Source organism: Choristoneura fumiferana, chromosome 11 (assembly GCF_025370935.1).
Source record: "Choristoneura fumiferana chromosome 11, NRCan_CFum_1, whole genome shotgun sequence".
NCBI classification, from domain to species: domain Eukaryota; kingdom Metazoa; phylum Arthropoda; class Insecta; order Lepidoptera; family Tortricidae; genus Choristoneura; species Choristoneura fumiferana.
The window spans coordinates 4,257,707-4,281,365 of NC_133482.1; the positions used below are offsets into that span (position 1 = coordinate 4,257,707).

The 23,659-nt window shown below is 37.0% G+C and overlaps 3 protein-coding genes across 4 annotated transcripts in view; 2 read left to right on the plus strand and 1 right to left on the minus strand.

Moving 5' to 3' along the window:
• Positions 1 to 3,695: 3,695 nt before the first annotated feature.
• On the plus strand, positions 3,696 to 15,748 carry LOC141432516 (N-acetylneuraminate lyase-like). 2 transcript variants are annotated; one of them, XM_074094117.1, is made up of 8 exons: positions 3,696 to 3,785; positions 4,802 to 4,837; positions 7,024 to 7,150; positions 9,408 to 9,553; positions 11,348 to 11,516; positions 12,577 to 12,710; positions 14,172 to 14,343; positions 15,199 to 15,748. In XM_074094117.1, the coding sequence occupies exons 1-8, from the start codon at positions 3,783 to 3,785 to the stop codon at positions 15,348 to 15,350; spliced, it is 939 nt and encodes a 312-aa protein (XP_073950218.1). In that variant the 5' UTR covers positions 3,696 to 3,782; the 3' UTR covers positions 15,351 to 15,748. The 2 variants fall into 2 exon arrangements, with proteins under 2 accessions (XP_073950218.1, XP_073950219.1); XM_074094118.1 differs by lacking the exon at positions 4,802 to 4,837.
• On the minus strand, positions 15,739 to 22,718 carry LOC141432518 (N-acetylneuraminate lyase-like; the record flags this gene model as incomplete). The annotated part of the gene is given in 7 exon segments (XM_074094119.1): positions 15,739 to 16,353; positions 16,802 to 16,973; positions 17,446 to 17,591; positions 18,366 to 18,534; positions 19,497 to 19,642; positions 21,156 to 21,285; positions 22,416 to 22,718. Coding segments are annotated over 7 exon segments (912 nt in total). The 3' UTR covers positions 15,739 to 16,207.
• The window catches only part of LOC141432515 (ataxin-7-like protein 3), a 17,802-nt gene continuing 14,833 nt past the window's right edge, over positions 20,691 to 23,659 (plus strand). The window contains exon 1 of the mRNA XM_074094112.1: positions 20,691 to 20,740. Within this exon, the coding sequence (XP_073950213.1) occupies positions 20,706 to 20,740 (35 nt within the window). The 5' untranslated portion in view covers positions 20,691 to 20,705. The remainder of the gene's footprint in view (positions 20,741 to 23,659) is intronic.

Below are 23,659 nucleotides of genomic sequence, written 5' to 3' on the forward strand. Positions count from 1 at the left end.
ACATTTACAATACACTATTTAAAGCTATTATTAAAATTAACTAAAATGGCTGATCCCACCAAAAACATTTCATGTAAAATTTGTGGCCAAGACTCACAATCCCATTTATTTATTTAATCGTATGACATTATTAGTACAAATATAGGCATTAGCTCTAGCAAAACACTTAAACTACTTAGCCACGCGACTGCATCAGGCGTTAGTGCATCCAGGTCTTTGGCGGGTCCAGGGTAGGAGTGTAGGGGGCAGCGCATGATGATGTGTTCCATTGTCTGTTCCTCTTCCCCGCACTCACAGAGGGGAGACTCCCTCCACCCCCACTTGTGCAGGTGATAGTTGCAGCGGCCGTGCCCAGTTCTCAGCCTGTCACAATCCCATGACGTCTTCGCTGTAAAAAAGTTATCAAATTCCAGATCAAAGGTCATTGGCTGTTTAATAAATATATTCTACTTATGTCATACCTTAACATTGGGTTATGGCATACTTTCCTTCACCGTAATTAAGTTCATCGGACAGTAAGGAATCAAACTTAATTATTATAACTGTTGGCAACACACCATTTTTTTTTAATAGCCTTTTTACTTTTTATTGTCTATTTTTATTAGTTTTTGTTTTATTGTTTTTAAGTCTTTATCGTTGTGTAGTATCATACATATGTCGTGTTTGTTAATTTTGCTGTAGTATTTAATAGTAAAAATATAAGCGGTAAGTGTTTTCATTTATTTCTATACCAGTTACAATGGGGGCTATCGTTTTTTGTCTCACTAGATGGCGCACTGTTGCGTGAGTTTTAAGTATGGCTTTCAAAGTCTGTTATTACGGGCGTGAAAACAAAGTTTAGATTTAAATCATATTTAATACAGCTTAAAATCGTACCATAAAAATATCGAGCATGCCACAGTGTTGCATAGTCCCCGTTTTGTTCGGAAAAAAGTATAGGACAAGGTTTCCGACAGACAAAACTGTCTCAAAACACAGACATTATTGCCCGGAACGCATATTTGCCATAATTAATTTCAGATATGCAAAAATATTCACAAAATTATTCTTATTATAAAATAAACCCGCGTAGCTCACCCAAAACTATAGATTTGACATTCAGAGACCTCACGCTACACTAGCGCCTCTAGCGGCGAATTCATACGCGATAGCCCTCATTCTAAACAAGCATTATACAGTAACATTGAAATCGTTGTTTTTATAAAGTTGTTTAACACGGAAAGCACCCTGTTTGCACGACGAAAAAATGCACAAAGTGACACATAATTTCCCGCCAACTACTCGCCTTTAGCTCTGACAGTTTTCGAAAAATTCATTGTTGCTATTTGCAAAAATTTTTGGCCCACCCTGTCCTGTATATATACATGGACGAAAGGATCACACACTTTCGGTTTGTATTAATCCTCATACGGAAATCGTATACAAAGATTTAAAAAAAAATTGAATGGGATAAGTTAACAGACTGATAATTTGCGACGAATTGTTAATCTAGGGCCCTCATTCATTCATTATTTAAGCACCTCGTTGGCTCGGACAACGCCATCTATCGATTGTAGACGAAATTAACACGTCATCTTGACAGCGAGGTACTTCAACGTCCGTACATACTCACAAACTTTTACATTTATAATAGTAGTAAGAATAACTTATGCCTGCTACTTCATCTACTAAGAATTTGTTTATCGCTTTCCCACAGGAACTATGCAATTTTCCGGGATAAAAGCTATTCTTTTCACTTCTCTTGCTCTAAAAGTAGGTCAATATAGCCTTACGAGGCGGGAGTAAAGTGAGTACTTTAGTCCCTAGGGAGTAGTAATTAATTTTTTATTTTACTTCGAGTGACTTAGATAAACTCAAACAGCCAGTAGGTACTTGCTTTGTTTTTGGCATAAAATAAGATTGTGTGTGGACCATTTTCAAAACGAAAATGTTACGTTCTTAGTCTACGTGGTCTTAGTTCTATGCTTTTTCCGCACAGAAGGTGGCGCCATTCTATTCATTGCAGTTTGTGTATGGACCATTTCGCCGATGCGATTTTGTTATATCTGTGTCTGGTTGGAAAAAAAATACTTACCGCGAAAACTTTGAAATTGTTGTAGAGCGTAAATCATAAACGATTAAAATAAATTGATTATCCTCACAATGTCGTCAAGTGATAGTGAAAATTATGTTGTCGAGCAAAGAGCAAAAGACATAATTGAGAATCTTTTGCCGCCGAAATCTAGAAAGATTTATTTAAAAACCTATGAAAGTTTTATGGACTGGAGGAATAAGAAATGCATTAATCTTTTCACAGAAAGCGTTTTCTCGCAATCGAAGTGAAAAGTGGAGTTTTCACCTCGAGACTAAAAGTCAATAAAAACCCTCGGATAAATAGACACCACCTCGGATATATATTGGCTTATTTTAGTCCCTCGATAAAAAATATACTAAAATGTTTTTCTTAGGGTCTAAAACAATCTCCATACCATTAATTTATTTATTTATAAACCAATGAAATTACAGTTTATATCAATGCACTGCAAATTAAGATAAACATGAAAATAATCATATGTAATAAACACAAACAGAAAATTATAATACAAAATAACCACAAATAAAAATAACGAAAAAAAGAGTTATTTGGGATTTTTTATCCTTGCTTCCTTAAAGCGACGGGATGGGACCATATTTCATCCAAATCGGTTCAGCGGTTCAAGCATTAAGTTAAGAGGTAACAGTAACAGACAGAATTACCATAATATACGTAACTTAGTTGTGTGTATTGTGGAGTTACTTTCGGATAACTATACCACAGCTCAATCTGATACCAGGAAGTGGCCGGAAAATGGATTTCAAATTTCCAGGACGCACACACATGTGAAGTTAAATAAAAGCTTGTAATAATAACAAAAACTACTTTTTTGTGGAGGATTTTATAACAATGAACTAGTACCAAATTAAAACTGGTAGCATCTAGATAATATAATGTGATAATTCATTAACGGTCATTAGAAATGCATTTATAGGACGCATCAAGGTTGCCACTTCTTAGTAAAACTATAATTATTATCACTTAGCCTATATTTTTATCCCACAGCTGGACAAAAGCCTCACCTTTTGGGCTTCACCTATCCAGAGCTATATTTTGCCCTTGCTTGCGTCACTTGCAATGTATGTATGTATGTCTGTATGTGTAATGTACATGTACTTTCGGTGATCGGATTGACTTGAAATTTGGCATACTTATTTAAATCTGGTGACAATGCAATGGTCTGGTACTGACATCCTGGTAATGCAGCCAGGATCATCTCCGCAGGAGGGATAACTCTTCATCTGTTAATGGCATGGACTTGAAAATTGGTAAGGAAATGTAGTTTGGATGACAATGCAAGACAGTCAAAAGAAACAAAAAAAATTGTATTAAAAATGGAATTTTCAACAAAAAACTTTTTTAATTTGGCGCTAGTTAGGCTTCATTTCAACTAAAATGGGCTAGGAAGCCCAAGGTATGCTTTTGGAGTTTAGGTTCCGTAAGTACCAAAGGGGGGAGAGGAGCCCAATGACACACAGAAATTCGCGGAATCAAATCTTCTCTATTTATAATATAATTTTAATTGTTCTCGCCTCATTAGTAAATTTAAATGATTGAAGATTGCCAACCCTAGTGCAACATATCAAGTTAATGACAAACTATATATATTTCACTTGAGGTTAGACTATCATTTTCAGTAGTTTTCTCTCAGCGGTCCACTGCTCTGGTTGTGTTTTTACGAAATATTATATTTAAATAATAAATAAAAATGGTGAGTTAAAATAAAATAAAAACACTAACTACTTTGACACTGACACTCTTATTCTTTTAAAGCACTCGGTTGTTTTGTGCAGAAATCGCACATGCGATTTGATGCGATCAACGGCACGCGTTGCCTCGTCCGCGTCTCTAAAACACGACATTGTTTTTTGCGGAAAACACACGTTGAACGATCGCGTTTCATGCAATAAACAAGGATACTCCGTTTTATACGATAAACTCTGCGTTAAACGCATTGCGTTTGACGCACATCAATTTGCATCAGATAATCTAATTACCAAAGCTTGTCTTAAATACGCGGCAAGTGCATGCATTATCTGTGCCCTTAGTGTACGTTTTCGGTTACAAAATACGTCTCGATACGTTCGCGTTAAAATCTCAATTTGTATGGAAATACGAACAGCGCCTCTAGCGGAACGTTTGCGATGTTCGTGTTTCCATACAAATTGAGATTTTACGCGAACGCGATCGAGACGATACAAAATTGATGCGCGTCAAACGAATTGCGATTAACGCAGCGTTTATTTACGAGTATCGCATATAACAACCAAGTTTTTTACCCACACTATGAAGATAAATTATTTGTTATGTGCGTTTGACGCATTTCGTCTCATATGCTGCAGTTGCCGCTGCACCCACCGCGTAAAACAATGTTGGGTAATTAGATTATCTGATGTAAAATCATATGTGTCAAACGCATGGCGTTTAACGTAGCGTTTTTCGCATAAAACAAACGGGCGCTTAAATGCGAAAGTGTGTGTGTTTGTATGTATGTTTGTCCGTCTTTCACGGCAAAACGGAGCGACGAATCAACGTGATTTTTGGCATAGAGATAGACTGATAGGTTATGGGCCAGAGAGTGACATAGGCTACTTTTTATCCCGAAAAAATGCACAGTTCCCGAGGGAACAGCGCGCGATAACCGAATTCTACGCGGGCGAAGCCGCGGGCAAAAGCTAGTGTAAAATATTAACAAGCTTTTTTAACCCTTTCACATTGCATTTACAGTTTAAAAGTGTCAAAGGACTACTTGGACACTCCATGGTAAGAGAACCATAGCTTGCTTTAAATGTTTTATGTCATTGAACAAAATTTACTCATACTCATACTCTTATACCATGGGTGGCCGATGGGTGCAATATGGTGACGAAAGCATAAGATGGATAAGACTTTCATTAAATTTGGAATAAATAGTAGGTATAAAAATATATTCAGTTTTTGCCATATATCAGTAAGTATATATTTTGTACATTAACAAAGTACTGGTGAATTGTAAATTGTCACCTCTGAAAACCATAAAGACAAGTGTTAACATCCATTGAATCTTGACTTTTCAATTACACTGACCTTTTATTATGTGCATTTCCTTCAATATGTAAGCAATTGAAATGAATATAAATAAATAAATATGTTATGTTTATGTAACTAATATTCTCTTTTCTTAATCAATTGTAGTCATATCCATGTTACGTAACATATATTCTTTAACATTATTTTGTCGAATTTGCACCCTTCAGAAGCCCATACTCTTTTGTTGGTAACATATGATTATTAGGTAGGTACTCATCATTTTACTAAATATTTTTTTACGTAATCTAATGAAGGTCTTATTTCAGAACATGTCTTTGTATGGTACATGGTGATTTTGGGGACGTTACATTTCTAAAAACATACAATTAGGCCACCAAGCAAAATTATCAAAAAACATTAACCCCCTTATTCATAAACGACAATCAAACCTATTTTAGTTAAATGCCGCTAAAATTCGTTTGTCCTTATCTGTCACTTCGACATTTGTATTTGTTAGAAAGGGACAAAGCATTTGTTAGTTAACATAGGCTTGTTAAGTTTTATGAATAAGGGGGTAAATAGGTATTTTTAAGACGAAGATAGCCCGTTAAAGTTTTGAATGACGACAAACCTTTGGTACATTTTTTACTTAGACCTGGCCCTATACTACGAAGTGCTAAATTCGAACTTCGTATCTTGCCGTCCCGCTAACGCTTGTGTTATTTAATACGAGAGTGAGGGGGACAGTAGTAGCCCCCTGATCACGTCACGAGCACAAACTCTCGAACATTGACGCGCTTTATCAAATGAGTATCAGCATTTTTTGTTGGAATGAGAAAAAAAAAATACGAGTACCTACTCCTCCTATCTAATGTTTTTTGATAATTATTAGAGACCGGATCATATGCAATTGCATACCTATGCATTTGCATATTTAGCCGGTTATCATCGGTTATTGCATACTAAAATATGCCTAAGAGCGTTTACACCTGATGAGCAACAAACGAATTAATGTTAATTAACGGTTTTTAAAGAAAAAAAAAGACTAAAACGAATAACTATTGGAGTAGGCACATTAACTTAATATATTAAGTAGAGTTCTATCAGACCAGATTTTTAATTTTCATTAATTTTTTATGGAATAATCGAGAAAAACTAACAAAAATGCAACGTTGCCAGCTCAGCAGGTATAAACGCTCTTAAATCTCGTGATGATGCATATTTCGACTATTTTTTCATTATTTATTTCTGCGTGGGATAGTTAATAATTCATAGCCAGAAGCAAGAAATGCTGAAGTAGCACTCAAATTCAAATACCTGTCCAGTTAACTCAGTGGACGTGGAACGGTATATTTCCACTTTTAAAATTATTTTGAGTGACTTAGAACAACATCTTGTTGTTAAAATAAGATAATTATACAGCGTGTATTTTTGATACTACCTCAAACTGTAACCAGACGAAGATTTAAGTGCTGTGAACCGATATCAAAACAAATTTTTAATTCAGAATTATCTACCGGAGCGTAATTAATTTTTGAAATATTTTCGAGCAGCAATGTAATGCCTACAATAATTTAATACGAGAGAGGAGCGTTCTGTGATAGCTGTCACGTCAACAAGAGCGACGTTTGAATAAAAACAAAGTAGTATCGCTTAGTGATACATTGCGTGCTAATTAATTTTGTAAGGAAAATAATAAGTCTAATTTTTTTACTAAAACATAATAAAATGTGATTATTAGGGCCTTCACTAACTGCCCTTAAAGTTTGAGGTAGTATCAAAAATTCGATATTTAGTTTTTGAATACAGTTTTCATGCATATTCCTTAGCATTTATCATGCATATTTGCATGCATATTTGAAGCTTTTATGTTGCATAATCCGTTTATTAATTATAATTTTTATAAAGTACACTACAAAATTACTATTTGTTATTTGTAGAGTTTTGAAATAAAGGGTATGATTGCCCCCGTGTTCACTCCTGTCAATGAAGAGGGACAGCCTGATTTCGTGAACATCCCTGATTACCTGACCTTTTTGCAAAATAATGGCGTCAAAGGCATACTGGGTAAGTAAGCGTACTCGTAATAATCAGTAAACATTTTAAATTATAAGTATTTTTAATACACAACGGCGAGTGGCGGTGGAGACGGCGGGCTGCTGGGGGGCGGATGCAAGGCGTTTTGTGGGTGATTTGGGCGTCGACTCAGGCAAAAAGGGGAGGACCCTCGCTCCGAGTCATTTCTGGTGCAAAGGCTGTCCATAGCTATCCAACGTGGAAATGCCGCAAGCGTTATGGGCACCTTTGGGGCGGGAATGGCGAGGGGCGAGTTATTTGACTAGGTTATAGTTTTCTTTGTTATTATGTATGTACAGTAATTAATATATTTATTTGTCTTTTGTATGTAGGTAGTTTAGGTTAGTTTTATTTAATTGTTATGTATTCTTTCTCTTCAATGTATTAAATTATTGGTAATTTATTTATACACAACTATCAATGAACTAAAAGAATTTCTTTACTCACCCGCGACCTTATGATAGCTAAGTTTACCAATGCAAGATATGTATGCGTGTTCATGCAGTTCCTCCACCTCCACACTGTAAGAGCACACACAAATCACACAAACCCATCTATCACCACCACCACAATACACTGACGCGTTTCGAGCTCAACCATAGCTATCTTCAGAGCAACACAACCGTACACCATACTACACATAGTCTAACATCAGTACAAAATACGTCTCGATCGCGTTCGAGCGGAACGTTTGCGATGTTCGTGTTTCCGTACAAATTGAGATTTCAACGCGAACGCGATCGAAACGTATTTTGTAAACGAAAATTACACTAAGGGTACAGTGCCACTACCATGAGTTTACAGTGACCGTACTCGATAGCGACGGTGTAACTTATTTGTATTGAGTATTGTACAGCGCCTCTACAAATAATTTACGCCGTCGCTATCACGAGTACGGTCACGTAAACTCATGGTAGTGGTACTGGTAGTATGGTGTACGGTTATAGTCAAAAAAACTTCACGATACTAACACCATCTAGCGATGTTTCGCTTGTCTTTTAGCCCTCATTGATTTTGCAACATGTTTACAGTGAATTAAGATTGGTTTTTGGAATCTTTTTGTATTTTTATTTCAATTCCAAATTTTACTTTTACGGTCATCCCGTAAACCGAAATTGAAAATACAAACTGAAATATAGATGCACAGAAAAAACCAGAAAAATAGACCATCACTGGGATCGAACCCAGGTCCTCGGTATTCCGTACCGCGTGCTATACCGCTACACCACTGATGGTCAACGGTACCGACACGAATTTCCCTATGCATCTCATATCTCAGCTTGTGTTTCTTACTTAGTCACTTAAGCAGCGACGCTAGCGACATCTATGCCGTAAGCCTCAAACTTTTTTCGGCATTCCTTTGGAACTAACGCTCACCCGGACAAGAGATATCGTTTCTAAGCAATCAAATTAAGATTGGTTTTTTGGAATCTTTTTGTATTTTTTATTTCAATTCCAAATTTTACTAAAATTTTAATTTTTTTTTTTTTTTTTTAATTTTTAGTAAAATTTGGAATTGAAATAAAAATACAAAAAGATTCCAAAAAACCAATCTTAATTTGATTGCTTAGAAACGATATCTCTTGTCCGGGTGAGCGGTTAGTTCCAAAGGAATGCCGAAAAAAAGTTTGAGGGCTTACGCATAGATGTCGCTAGCGTCGCTGCTTAAGTGACTAAGTAAGAAACACAAGCTGAGATATGAGATGCATAGGGAAATTCGTGTCGGTACCGTTGACCATCAGTGGTGTAGCGGTATAGCACGCGGTACGGAATACCGAGGACCTGGGTTCGATTCCCAGTGATGGTCTTATTTTTCTGGTTTTTTCTGTGCATCTATATTTCAGTTTGTATTTTCAATTTCGGTTTTACGGGATGACCGTAAAAGTAAAAACTTGGAATTGAAATAAAAAATACAAAAAGATTCCAAAAACCAATCTTAATTTGATTGCTTAGAAACGATATCTCTTGTCCGGGTGAGCGGTTAGTTCCAAAGGAATGCCGAAAAAAAGTTTGAGGGCTTACGGCATAGATGTCGCTAGCGTCGCTGCTTAAGTGACTAAGTAAGAAACACAAGCTGAGATATGAGATGCATAGGGAAATTCGTGTCGGTACCGTTGACCATCAGTGGTGTAGCGGTATAGCACGCGGTACGGAATACCGAGGACCTGGGTTCGATTCCAGTGATGGTCTTATTTTTCTGGTTTTTTCTGTGCATCTATATTTCAGTTTGTATTTTCAATGTTTACAGTGGGTGGCACCACCGGAGAGGCCGCAAGCTTTACCGCGGTCGAGCGCATGAATGTCTTTAGAGCCTTCCGAAAGGTAGCCAAGGCGCTGGGTTTAAAGATTATCTTGCAAGTTGGAGGAGCATCACTGCCCGATGTCATCACAATGGTGAGAAGCTTCATAATACACTGCTTTCTATAGCGACCGGGGCGATCGGCGACCGCGACGTTTGATCTGGGAATCTGTGACTAACGTCATCTGTCGTCTAACCAGTAGCATTCCTAAGTCAACAACAGCGACACCGCTACCGACCGCAACTCTTCCCGCAATTTTTTTTTGGTGTTATGTTCTATCGCTTTGCCATATATTGAACAATTTATCCGCAACTAGGAAACAGTTATCCAGCAATTATTGGAGGATAAAAAAGATGATCCTTACTGTTGTTATCTTATTATATTGTTTAATGCACTGTGGCATAACGCAACCCAGTAAAGAATAGAGTTTTAAAAGAGCGGATTGTAATGAAGAAAAACAAACTAAATATTTAGATGGACCTAAAACTTCATTCAGAATGATAGGCTTTCGGTACTGCCTTTGAAATTCTAGATTAATTACAAAGGACACCCGACCTTGCCTTTCCTTTGATGATGAACCCGTTGAAAACGTTCTGCTGTCCAGGCTCGCTCAGGCCAAAATCTAAATGTCTTTAAAAGTCACACTTATGTGCAGACAACATAAAATAATATTAAGGTGCGAGCAAACCGCTGCTTAAAAGACGGTGACGGTACGGAATCGCAGTGACGCACTGTATATTTTTAAGCAGCGGTTTTGTCGCACCTTTGTATTGCACATCACAACTAAAATCTGCTCACGAGATAATAACTTTTTGTTAAAAAATCCAAGCTTTTTCCTGACTGTACTTTTTATTGGCTGTGCTCCTACATTTTCGTACCAAATTTAAATCGATGCCACCGTTGAGTAGTTCCGTCCTGCGGAGCCGATTCTGGCCGGACTATCAGGATGTTACTCATAATACCAGATTATTGTATTGTCATTATATTTACATAAGTATGCCAAATTTCAAATCAATCTGATTCAATTTTGAACATGAAACTACCGTGAGACTCACTCATTTAAATGATAAAGTAATGCTCGATTTCAGACGTGAGTTATCAGTTTTGTTATCATTTACAATCTGACTCACTTTCTTTGCTTACTTTACGAACTTGCGTTGTAGAGAGCAAGGGAAACCTCACTTCCCTTTCGCAACTTTAGAAATTCCCTTTCACCTTTCTTTACCTTGAAAACTCGCTTTCACGTAAAAAAAACCGGCCAAGAGCGTGCTTATACCTTAGGCTGCTATTTACTCTTAAACTACTAATAATTCTCAAGCAAACTTAGCCGTTATAGTTTTCCTTGAAAGTTGGATATACTTACTATCCTGAATTTTTTCTTATTTTTCCACCCACTGATTTAGATTTTAGAGGGGGGGACGCTCGATTTTAATTATTTTTTTAACTTTAAAGTTGAATATTTCGCAAACACATCACTAAATCGAAAAATCGTCTTTGCAAACCCCTAATGGTTTTAAAAGACCTATCCAACGATACCCCACACTATAGGGTTCGATGAGAAAAAAAAATCACCCCCACTACACCCTGAAAAAAACTTTTTTTAATTTTTTTATAATAGGTTGTTTGTTAGTGGTTAGACAACTTGGCTACGAAGCTTTGCTTAGTACAAGTTTTGCTTAGTTTGGGACTAGGTCAATTGGTGTCACGTGTCCCACGATATTTATTTATTTATGTATTTTTATGATTAGAGTAAGTTGGTTTTAGTTCTATTTTCCTTTCTTTCTATTTGTTAATTATTGTATATATTGTGTGAATAAAATTTCAATAACAAAATATATTTTTATGGCGGGTTAAAAATAACAAAAATCTTCTTAATTTTAAAACACAGGCACAATGCGCTGAGGAGATGAAAGCCGATGCCATCATGACGCTCCCCGAACTGTATTTCAAACCGCAGTCAACAGAACAACTGGTGAATTATTTGAAGATAGTTTCCAAAGCTGCGCCATCTCTGCCACTCATCTATTACCACTTCCCAATGATGAGCGGGGTTCAAGGTAAATATAGGATTGGTAATGTTTGTTAAAAAAAAAGCGTAATAATAATCAAGAGGCCATTAAAATCAAATTATAATACAAACTTATTTTTAATTTCTCATGCTCGTAAAGTTGGTGTTTATGCTGCTAGATCCAGCGACACAAAATGATTTATTATGCTCAAGTGCATAAAGTCTTCCTCTAAGACCAAGGTGTCAACAGCCGCAAACAAAAAAATTCTACATATTTTTTAAATCATTTTTAAATTATATAAAAATAAAAATCAATTAAAATAAATAATAAAAACAAAAAATATATAATTAAATAGTAATGCATGAAAAATAAAAGGTACATAGTAAGTAAGTGAACAATTGTTTCCACTTGCTATTTCATCTCCTCGCAATCGAAGTGAAAAGCAGAGTGTAAAACTCGAGTATTAAACCCATTTTCCCCTCGACATACTTATCTATCCACCCTCGCCGTACCGGCTTGGGTGGCTTGGCTATATGAACGCCTCGGGTAAAATGGCTCGTTGTATGCTCTTGTTGTACAATCTACTATTTTACTAACCTAGCTTAAAATAAACCAAACAACCCCCACAAGGCAAACACGTCGTCGAGAGACGTCTCGGTTTCTTGTTCTTTTAGGGTACAGTCGGTACCCAAACATAATTAAGTATCCATTTTTCTATACAACTAGTAGGTATGAAAAAATGGATACATAAGTTAGGCAACCGACCGTACTAATCTACTTAGGTATTTAACTTATTGTGAGAACAAAAAACTTTCCTGAAAATGGTCTAGGTACCTATTAAATTTTCTAAAATGTAACATTTAGGGGCTGTTTCACCGTCCATTGACTGTTGTCTCCGTCTATTAGAACAAAACAAATAGAGTCGGCATCACATTTAACCGTCAGTTAACACTAATCAGTGGATGGTGAAACAGCCCCTTATAATTATAATGTACATGTTGCAACAAAGACATATTATATACCTACCTATGTAATACAAATTACGTCGACAAGCAGTTCACTAATTTGACTAGTAGGTAGCATTCTGACGCATTTGTTTTATTTACAGTTAAAAATGTACCCGAATTCTTCAAGATGGCGTCAAGCATCATCAACTTCAAAGGAATGAAGGCAGATTTAGACGTAGCACTACAACTGCAATCACAGCTGCGCACGGACCAAAGGATCTTTATTGGAAATCATGTAATACCCTCCCTTCGAAGCACCTTCACATGTACCATCAGCCAAATATGTGGTCTACCACCCTAAAGCTGATAATCGTTTGCATGTCATAAAACAATAATGCCAAAATATGGATGGCGTTGTAATCAAAATTTCGGATTTGTCGTGGTTATTCATAATTTTTAGAATATCCGTAAAATACTAATAGTTCATTTTATTATTTGCGCACACAATATGCCTATAACTAAGTATCCTCAAAAAAATCGCGTCGATATAACGTCTGTAGAAGCAATCCAGCTGCACCAAATGTTTGTATGGAAGATGAAACTACCTTAAGCAATACCTAAGGCCTCTGTAGGTTTATTGACGAATATGTGCTCCATCGTAATCGGAATCATAATATGATGACACACGAGAAATGTCGTTCTTTCAATTTAGTTATTCCATTTATTTAGATAAAAACGACCTACTTAAATATCAAAACTAATAAATGCTTAATGATTTCTTATTTACTTTATCTATACCTACTAGACTCACTAGCACCAATGTTCAATACAATTAAGTTAAATGATTTGACAAACAAAATGATACCTCGAAATTAATAGAATTTTGAGGAAAACCGCATTAAAATATACATCATTTACTTTTTTTCTCTATGATACTGGCAATGATACATTGATCGATGATATCTCTCTTGGAGTGATGTTAAAAAGTCAATAATGTTCTGAAGAAGAAGAAATATGTAAAAGACACCACAGAAGGCCGAAGAGCTAGACGCTTCCTCGCACAACGTATCGTACCTGCATATACACGGTGTTATAATAGTAGATTTTTGTCGTGGCCTGGAAGTAGGCAATTGCTGGCTGAGTAAGAGTATTATGCTGTAGCCCTCATCGAGAAACTTTCAGCACCCCATTGGAACTAACCGCTCACCCGGACAAGAGATGTCGTTATTAAGCAATCAAATTAAATTAGATGTAGCTAGTGTCGCCTCTTAAGTGACTAAATAAGAAAAAACAAACAAGCTGAGATATGTGGTGCATAGGAGAAATTCGTGTGTGTATCACTGCCCAGTGGTGGTGTAGTGGTATAGCACGTGGCACGAAATGCCGAGGACCTGGGTTCGATTCCCAGCACTGGTCTTATTTTTCTGGTTTTTCTATGCATCTATATTTCAGTTTGTATTTTCGATATGGGTTTTACGGGATGACCGTAAAAGTAACGAAAAATTTGGAATTGAAATAAAAAATACAAAAAGATTCCAAAAAAATCTTAATTTACTTTAAGTATTTTTTTTTTATCCATATATCTCATTCAATGTAAGTTAAATCATCATCATCATAATTTTAGTCTATAAACATCCCACTGGGTACAGGCCTTTCTCGAAATTAAAGAGCTTAGGGCAATTAAAAATAATGACACTAATCCAGAATTCATGTTTTAAGGTATAAAGGAGAGTGATTCAACGTGGTTCTATTTCAGATGCTGGCCCCTGCTGCTGTAGTGGGTTTTGACTCGAGTATTGCGACAGTCACAAATTTGTTCCCCGGCCTGGTCGAGAGCTTGATCGAAGTCAGCAAGGCCGGCAAATTAGAGAAAATAAAGCCATATCAAATGAAGCTAAACGCACTAGTTGCTGCCATAACTTCCCACGGTAAGCTTGAAAATGTAAAAGAAAATGCTGAAAAATAGCAAACATTGTTATAAAAAAGTTGCAGTCGAATTGAGAACCTGGACTTTTTTGAAGTCTGTTGAAATTAAAATGCTCGTAACGTAGTTTCCTTTTACAAAAATACTGTCGCAATTTTCAAGACAAGAAAATAATAATCGATTGCCAAATGTAAGCTAGTATGTATGTACGTCGAGGTCAAAGATATCTTTACACTAGCACCTTATGCAACTGCATGCCGTCCAACAATTTTATACAAAAGAAGGGTTCAAAACACGAGGTGACAGCGACAAGGTAGTAAAAGTGTAAACATTTCTTTGACCTCGAGTACATAGACAATCGTAAGTATTAGTTTTTTGGCACTCTTATGGTAACGCAAGTTGTATGAAAACACCTTTGTGACACTGTTTGTGCTTGTTTGTGTTGTTTGTTTGTGTTTGTGTGTGTGTGCGAAACACTGTTGTGTTTCGGCGTGGAGAGTAAGACAGCCGGTGAAATTACTGGCACGTGAGGTATCCCATCTTAGACCTCTAGGTTGGCAACGCGTCTGCAAGACCAGGACGGTGGTGATCTCTTACCATCAGGAGACCCACTTGCTCGTTTGCCTTCCAATCGAATAAAAAAAAAACCTTTTTAATGGCTATCTTTTGATTGCGCAGACTAAGAAATTGATTTAAGACGTAGCAGAATTAAATATTTGATATCAATTTCAACTGAATACCTACCTCCACACGTTTCTAAGAGAACAGGGTCTTGAAAGACGGACAACAAAGTGATTTTATATGGGTTCCATTTTTCCTTTTTATGCTACAGAACCCTGAATGTTGTTCTGATTTCCAGGGGAGTTCCTGCCGGCAATGAAGGCAGCCATGCCCATGGTCACTGGCATCAACGTAGGCGCGCCGCGGAGACCTCTCGAACCTCTTACCAAACAGAAGATGAACGAGCTTCATGACAGCCTTAAGAAATTAAATTTCGGCCGTATGAAGTAATGACAGCAAACGACTTTTCAGTTCATGGTCGGAGAATTGCTAATTTTGTATAATGTGTTTTAAATCTATTTCTTACAATAATGAAATGCTGCTCTACTTAAATTTACCTAAGAACTACTCTCTTATCGGTGGTGTAACCGGCACTGCACGTTTTTCGGCCAACTGTTTGACTATCTTATAGAACACGACACCCACTTTTTCCTTCATCTTGTCAAAATAGGTACATCTTATGAAAATGAAATTACAATTTCATTCAGTTTTTAAACTTTGTTTTGTTTGTGTTTTGTTTTTAAACTGCTAGGCACTGTAAGATCGTTAAATTATATATGTTATTTTTGTATACTTAAATTAAAACTATATCATGTTATCCTAAAAATAAAAGACTGAATATAAGTAAACATTCTTTTATTTTCGATATTCTCATACCTAGTTCATTTGTTCAGATATAAATTAGTTACGGTTTTAGGCAACAACTTTAATAAATAAAACACAACACTGATTTAGTGTAAAACGACTGATTCGACTCGAACGTTGGCGGAAATAGCTGCCTGCCTTGTAATCGCCAACTTTATTTATTTTCCATACCAATTAAGTAAGTAGAGGTATCCACAATTGCGCGCAAGCTTAAATTAAGTACATATTCGCACCAGGCGAGCGAGCGAGGGGTATGAAGCGACGCGCGGGCGGTCCCCTCCGCTTCCTCAGCCCCCATTTCTAGGAGCTACCTACTTACTGGCGTACAAATTTTCCAATTAAAAAAATACTATTCAATAGACTCATATAGGAAAACATTTATCGTAGTTTCACAAGGTCATATCATATCCTGTTGTTGCCGTTTGTACGTAAAGTATTTTTATCTATTTGACTAGCTTAAGATTTCTGAGTCTGCCTTCAATGCGCTTCCTCGCCTCAGCAGAGATCGGCACCTGAGGCAGCGACGGTGGACCAACTTTGATTCCTGTCACAATCTCCATGCCAGCTTTCATTATTGGCACCCATTCACCTGAAAAAGCAAAACACAGTTTATTAAGCACCATGCACCATTTGGACGTGACGCCTAATGATAAGCGAAGATATGGTCAAAGATTGAGCACATTCAACCTGTATTCGAACATCAATTTTTTTTGCATATGTTGTAGAGGTGATTCCATGTCGTCCCATGTGTAGTTTATAAGCAGGTAACGCTTGCCTCAGGAATCGCGAAGTAATTTGAAATAACAGAGTCTAGAACAGATGGAAATTTCGCTAGAACGACCGTTTTCAGAAATGGAAGTTTAAAATTAGCATGTCAAGGGATGCTTCTATTAAAGTCACCTCAAACTATGGATGCTAAATAAGAGAGATTTATACAATACATGGCTGCTTTTAACTCACGTATTTCTATTCTAGTTATAGTTCTGCGGTCTATGCCTAAGCTAAAATAATTGTAAGTAAATGTTTAAACAACGTACCCTCGACAGTGTGAGCCTCAACAGCGAGACTAAGTTTCTCTTGTGCCAAGCGAGCTTTTTCAATATCATTAGCTTCCACGGCGGCCAGTATATCGTGAGCCAACTGAGGGAACAAGTTGACCGAGGTACCGATACTGGACTTGATGCCCATCATCGCTGCTGGCGCTAACAGCTAGAAAAGAAAAGTGGTCTTAAGCAAGATGGAAGTAGCTTCCTCCTAGTCGATTTCAGACACCATTGTGGCAAATGTCAGCCATTTCGAAAAATTCGCGAGGTCTCATATGGCTAACCGATCAGTGTCTTTTCCAACTTCGATAGTATGGATGGAGCTATACTGCAAAGAATTGAATTGAATAGCTCATATGCCTCCTCCAAACTGCTGTCTCCAGTTCCTCAACGAAGTACTCGGGCAAGTTGACCGAAGTACCGACCGAGTAGGACGAGGTAAGACGAAATGCCTCTCCGCACTATCGTATTCGCCTAACGTCATTCAATTTCGCGAGTAGTCTGGAGGAGGCAATAGAGTCACTTATAACTTAGAATGCTAAGTTATAAGTGACTCTATTCTTCTGATTCTTCTGTCTAAAAGACTTATTCACAAATATTTAAACGTTCCCAAATTTAGTAAAGTAGGAATAACTCACAGTATCAGCTCCAAGGAACATCTCCTGGCCGTCTTTAAGTATTCTTAGGACCTGGGCAGCCTCACTTAAGTCGTTGGAGGTGAACTTGATGCCCTTGAAGTTTGGTATGCGGGTGGTCGCTTTTGCTACGAACGCTGGCATGTTGACTGAAAAGGAAATTAATTAAGTGTTCGTCAGTTGACGATCTTGGTATCTTAATGTAAACCTTCACGACTACTTTCTTGGAAACTATGTGTAAGAGTAATGAGGTAAACGTCCGAGTGTTCGACACGCTAATTCCAAATAGACGACACCCTGCTGTCATCTCTATTGCTTGCTGATGACATAAGATGAAATATGCCAACAATTAGGACAGTGACGAGCACTCGTACGTTTATCTTAATCCCTTGGCTTCCACAACGCTGTTCAATCAGGAGCCGTATTGTCTAACGCGCTGACATTTGCGATTCTATTCACCATCTCTTTCTGCCCTCGTCTTATGCCGTATGACAGAAAGAAGTGTGTAAAAACGATTGAAATTCCAAGTGTGTTAGAGTTAGATAGTAAAGCATCTGGTCCCTTATGTTAGTCATCTTCAACGCCACTCACACAGACGGAGGGACTGGTTTTGGAATGGGTCTATCCTGTTCTAAAACTAGACTCAACACATACTGGAAGTTATAATCATCATCATCATGTCAGCCGAAAGACGTCCACTGCTGGACGTAGGGCTCCCCAAAGGCTCTCCACTCAGACCGATCTTGTGCTTTCCGCATCCACCACGATTCCGCGATCGCTCCAGCTTGTCTCCCGGTCCGCGGACGCCATTCGAAAACCTTCTGACCCCATCGGTCATCAGTCCTGCGAGCAATGTGCCTCGCCCACTGTCACTTCAGTTTCACAATTCTAATTATAATATATAAAGCATTTCACAAGCTTACTCTCAACTTTGCTCATGGAGGGAATGTGGTAATAGAGTACAGGCAGACTGGGCGCAGCCTCAGCCACCCAGGCTACGTAGGACACCAGCTCATCCACGTTCTTCGGCTTGAAGTACAACTCAGGCAAGGTCAGGAGAGAGTCTGCGCCAGCCGTCACGCAATGTTTGGCCTGGAGGAGGTAAATGGTCATCTTGAGTACTCTCTCTAAGTCTTAACGTTTACGTTTGAGCTAACCTTGGGCCTACACATAATATAAAAACTCTGTGTTAGAATAGCAGGCAGTCTGATTGCTATTTATTAATTGAAAGACATCGGTTACAATACAACACGCTCATTGTGGCTTCAATTCAATTCATCGTTCTGGTTTGCAATCATTCGTAATGGATTAAGGAATATTATTGAATGCTTATATCTATTTTTCAACAGTCCATCGGTTCGTGAAGATTATAATTATTTTGTTATTCTTACCAAAATTATAGACTGAATTGACACCAAAATTAGTGTGTAACCGATGTCAAAGAGCAAGATAAAACAGTGCATAACTCCGTACTCCGTAATCCTGTAAATTTTTACTTTACCATTAAATTCGTCGTTTAAAATGTACCCTAAACAAATTTGAAGAATACTTCTATATTTGTTTACATCAATTATACATTTTTAAGCGTAGAATAAAAGTAAAACAAATAGTGGAACGGTTACTTTATCTCCGTATGATGTTATAATATGAGATAATATAATAAGAGATATACTGTTTACATATACCTACTGAATTCGCAGTCATTTATAAAGCTGATAATTATAATTATAATATTTTGCAGAATTTTGCAAAGACAACATGCTTTAAATGGGATCGGAACAAAAAAAATATTTATGGACAAATTTGTGGCGAAATCGGTGCCCTACTTAAGAAATAGTCGCTAATTCTAGAAAAATTATTTATTGAACAAAAATATTGCATCAACCTATTTTATACAATAATCAAAAAATAAAGGAATAAACAAATTCGCTAATCTAGTCGCTAATTTAGTTTTGGATATCCACCGAGTGCGCCCCGGTTCGGAAGCATGTGGGACCCTTAAAGGTAAAGGCCCTTTTCACCCATATCATTCTCTGAATTATATTTCGACTTACCAATTCAATAACGTCCTGGAGTGGCGCTCCGCCAACTTGAACCTGAATATGCAGGCCGGTGGTTTTAGCTGCCTTCACCCAGGTATCTACAATCTTTTTCCTATCGGCAACACTGAGGGACATGTTTTCACCCGTCGTGCCGCCAACTGAAAGAATTATAATTGTGTTCAAAATCAAGATCACAATTAATAATCAAAGGGCCGCAGCGTATTCTTTTCTTATCTATGGTAGATTCACCTTGATTCCCTCCATCCACTGGTTTATAAACCTTTTCATATTCACCTCTGCAATAGCAGCCAATGCATGCAATAAGTTTACCCGATGTTTAGTTGGGTAGGTAGTGTGTTTATCATAATAATTTCATTAAGTTCAAACAATCTTATCTCGTTTTTCTTAATCATCCGTATTTTACCATTACATAACGATCATTATACTATCGTTGTTTACCTACGGGTATCAACAGATATCACATCAAAATAAAGAGCTACTCGTAAGTACTTACGTGGAGTGAAATAAGAAAGTACTTGATAATGTACAGGAGAAAATTATTGAAAGTTTTTCGGTTTGTTATCACATTGATTGTTAACACAATCCTTTGAATATTTCAAGTTAATCATTCATACTGTTCGAATTGATTACTTGTGATGGAATTACTCTCCAAATCAGGTTTGCAGTAATTATAATAGATTGTAACTAACAATTAATTAATCATAATGATAATGGCGAGATGAACCAGATCCGGAACTGGGCGAGTGGCGAATGAATACGTTAGCTCTGTGCCCTTAGTGTAAGTTTTCGGTTACAAAATACGTCTCGATCGCGTTCGCGTTATAATCTCAATTTGTATGCAAACACGAACAGCGCCTCTAGCGGAACGTTTGCAATGTTCGTTTTTCCATACAAATTGAGATTTTTAACGCGAACGCGATCGAGACGTATTTTGTAAACAAAAATTACACTAAGGGTACTGTACCCCTAGTGTAAGTTTTCGGTTACAAAATACGTCTCGATCGTGTTCGCGTTAAAATCTCAATTTATATGGAAACACGAACAGCGCCTCTAGCGGAACGTTTGCGATGTTCGTGTTTCCATACAAATTGAGATTTTAACGCGAACGCGATCGAGACGTATTTTGTAACTTAAAACTTACACTAAAGGCACTGGGACCTCTGAGTAAATTTATGTTTAGGGGTGAGTATAGCTAGTGATATGGAGGCCAAGAAGCTGTGGAACACAAATACAGGGTAAGAAGTATAAATAATAATATGACTATCTAGCCTACATAGCATTTGCCTACAACAAAGGGTTATCATGTTAAGCTTTTTACCTTTCCCTCTTACTATTTAATTTGACGACCAGATAGCCCTGTGGTTAGAGAACCTGACTACAAAGCTTGTGCTCCCGGGTTCGATCCAATCGGGGCAAACTTTTGTATAAAAAATATGAGTGTTTGTTCTCGAATCTTGGGTTTTGAATATGTATTAAAGAATATATCTATTTATTTCAGTATGTCTAGCCGTTGCTTAGTACCCGTCATACACCAGCTTTGCTTACTATGGGATTAGTTAGGGCAATAAAATTAGTGTAAGTAAGTGTCCCGTGATATTTATTTTTAGTAACATAAAATAAAGGGCCATATGTGTCATTCATTACACTTACCCAGAACAGATTTGATTCCGGATTTCTGTAGATATTGCGCATATGCTGGAATGGCGCCATAGTTGATGGTGTGGTCGTCGTTTAGGGGGGTAAACACGGGGGGCATGAGGCCACGAGCGTTGAACACCACCTAGGAAAAATAAATAGTAAAATTCCCAATCCGCATGGGCCCGCGTGGGAACTCCAGCCCAAGCCCTCTTAAGTTGATTTTCCACCGAGGCTAGACGAGAATTAAAATTTGTATCGCGGCGGCTGAGCTACTACGAAACTCGAAACTCGAAGTTCGTGTCGTGTGGTCCCTCTGACCTGAGAGGGATAGTACGATACGAACTTCGAGTTTCGAGTTTCGTAGTAGCCCTGTGGGCCCGCGAAAATGCATACAAATTTAAATTCTCGTCGCGGCTCGCCTCGCCGGTGAAAAATCACCATTATTTTGAGAAGCGTGTCCAGCAGTGGGGCGTATATAGGAACAGATGAAGATGAATTCTAATATTGGAATTTACAGGCTCTAAGATTCCAAGTGATTTGTCAAGATAAAATAATTACGTTCACTTGCAAATAAGTTGCCATGCTGTTTTAAATCATTTACATATGAAAAGTCATGAAGAATATTAATAGGACGGTAGAAAAATTGCGGTAGGAGAACGAATTATGCACCTACCTAAGAAATAAATCACAAGATAACAATGTCACCTCGATATTTACCTTTATAATTGTAAACACTTCGAATCGTTCGTGTTTATTGTAAAGGTTACCTGGAAGAGATCGGTCTGAAGCGATAACGCCGCCTATTGCTTACCTTAAAAAATCTCTATAGTTGTGTTTTCTGTACTGCTTACTATGTGTTGGCTTTCAATAAAGAGAGTTGTTGTATATTTTCCGCCAAATATCTACCTACCCTGTTTTTTTTTCGTAAACACATACCCACTGCTTTGTGGTGCTTAACAGAAACATTAATTTAATATTTAATTTTGTGTCACCCGGTAACAAAGCACACAGCTGTGCTTAGTGCTTACTTATTGTTGAATTTTTAATTTTTGAACTGTTCTTGTTAATTGCGAGGTGCAAACTTAGCTTGGTCGTGTTATGGTTAGTATAGCATCTTTTCAACTTGCACGAAAAACGCGGACGCGAAACAAAATGTGAAATTCACATTAACGAATTTGGATTATGGTATGGTGTGGGTACAAAAGAGTGACCTTAAAATAGAAATTTGATTTTTCAAATGATGAATGATTAATTATAGAAACGTCATCTTACCATTTTGATCCTCGAAATAACTTTAGCTAAGTTACAGCAAGTGGCTCGTGACACGGCCGGGTTTCAACTGAATGAAACTAAATACTTCCAACTTAAGTGTACCTACGTATCATCGGTCTGTTTTTATCAGCCAGTTCAGCGTTATCTCGAATAAATTATTCTCTTGTGTAAATGAGCAACTGTTGTGTAAGAATTAAGGCATTCGTTACATAATAAAACAACATTGTTTACATGATCACACACATTTTTCAGCTATTTTTTTCGAGATTTTTAACTGCGGAAATGGTTTGGGAAGTAATTTGGTGTGTTTATTCCAGAAACTACATCCGATAATCAAAATAATACGGATACCGCGTATGCAGATCAAGAATAATCAGAATATTGATGATTGTAATAATTTATTTAAGTGTACATTACTAGTAACAACAAAGAATTTCATCAAATTATTCAAATTTCTTTATTACTAAACGTAAAAAAAAAAGTTTTTTCGGATAAATGCAAAATATTAAACATTTCATTTATTTATTTATTTTTTTCGTCGATTAGACCTTAACCAAATTACTTGTAATTCAAAAAACTACCGTGGTCCTTGGGTACGTAGTAATAAATACAGGTTACAACGAATAATTTGAATTTTTAGACTCGTATTAACAAACACTAATAAAATGCACTTATAATATTAGTTATTAGGACTTATATTTTTCACTTGTATTTTATAACTCGTATTTTATTATGCAACAATAACTTACAAGTTACAGCCAAAATCACTAATATTATTAGCTTGTACTTTATAATGCAAAAGGCCCTGACAAGAGTCTATGGGCGTGTACCAACGTGTACACAAAATATCAGGCCGGTATTTCCATGTCGGTATTGTACGGCCGGGAAATAGTGTCACCCAAAATACCGAAACTGGCCATATAATAAATAACGCCATCATAACAAAAAAAAAAAACATTTATTATATTTTTGTATCTGAACAAAATTTACAGTGTACTGTTTTTTTTGCTGTAATTTTATTGTAATTAGAAAATTTGATTCTTAATTCGATCCTCATCGTAATTTTGATGTCTTCTGAATATTCTACTTAGGGAAAAAATCAGGAAGGTAACGTAAATCGTGTCTCTCTATAATTCAGAGTTCAGATATTCAACTAATTTAGAACAAACCAAATCAATCACGCTGCACTTGACGAACACTTTAAAAAGAAGTTGACATTTTCCGGAAAAGTTTTTAAATTTTAG

Bases quoted from the DNA above. Each gene is read 5' to 3' on its own strand.
- LOC141432516 (XM_074094117.1), top strand. The intron at 9,554-11,347 runs GTGAGAAGCTTC...TTTAAAACACAG, and splicing joins TGCCCGATGTCATCACAATG to GCACAATGCGCTGAGGAGAT. The intron at 12,711-14,171 runs GTAATACCCTCC...GTTCTATTTCAG, and splicing joins GGATCTTTATTGGAAATCAT to ATGCTGGCCCCTGCTGCTGT.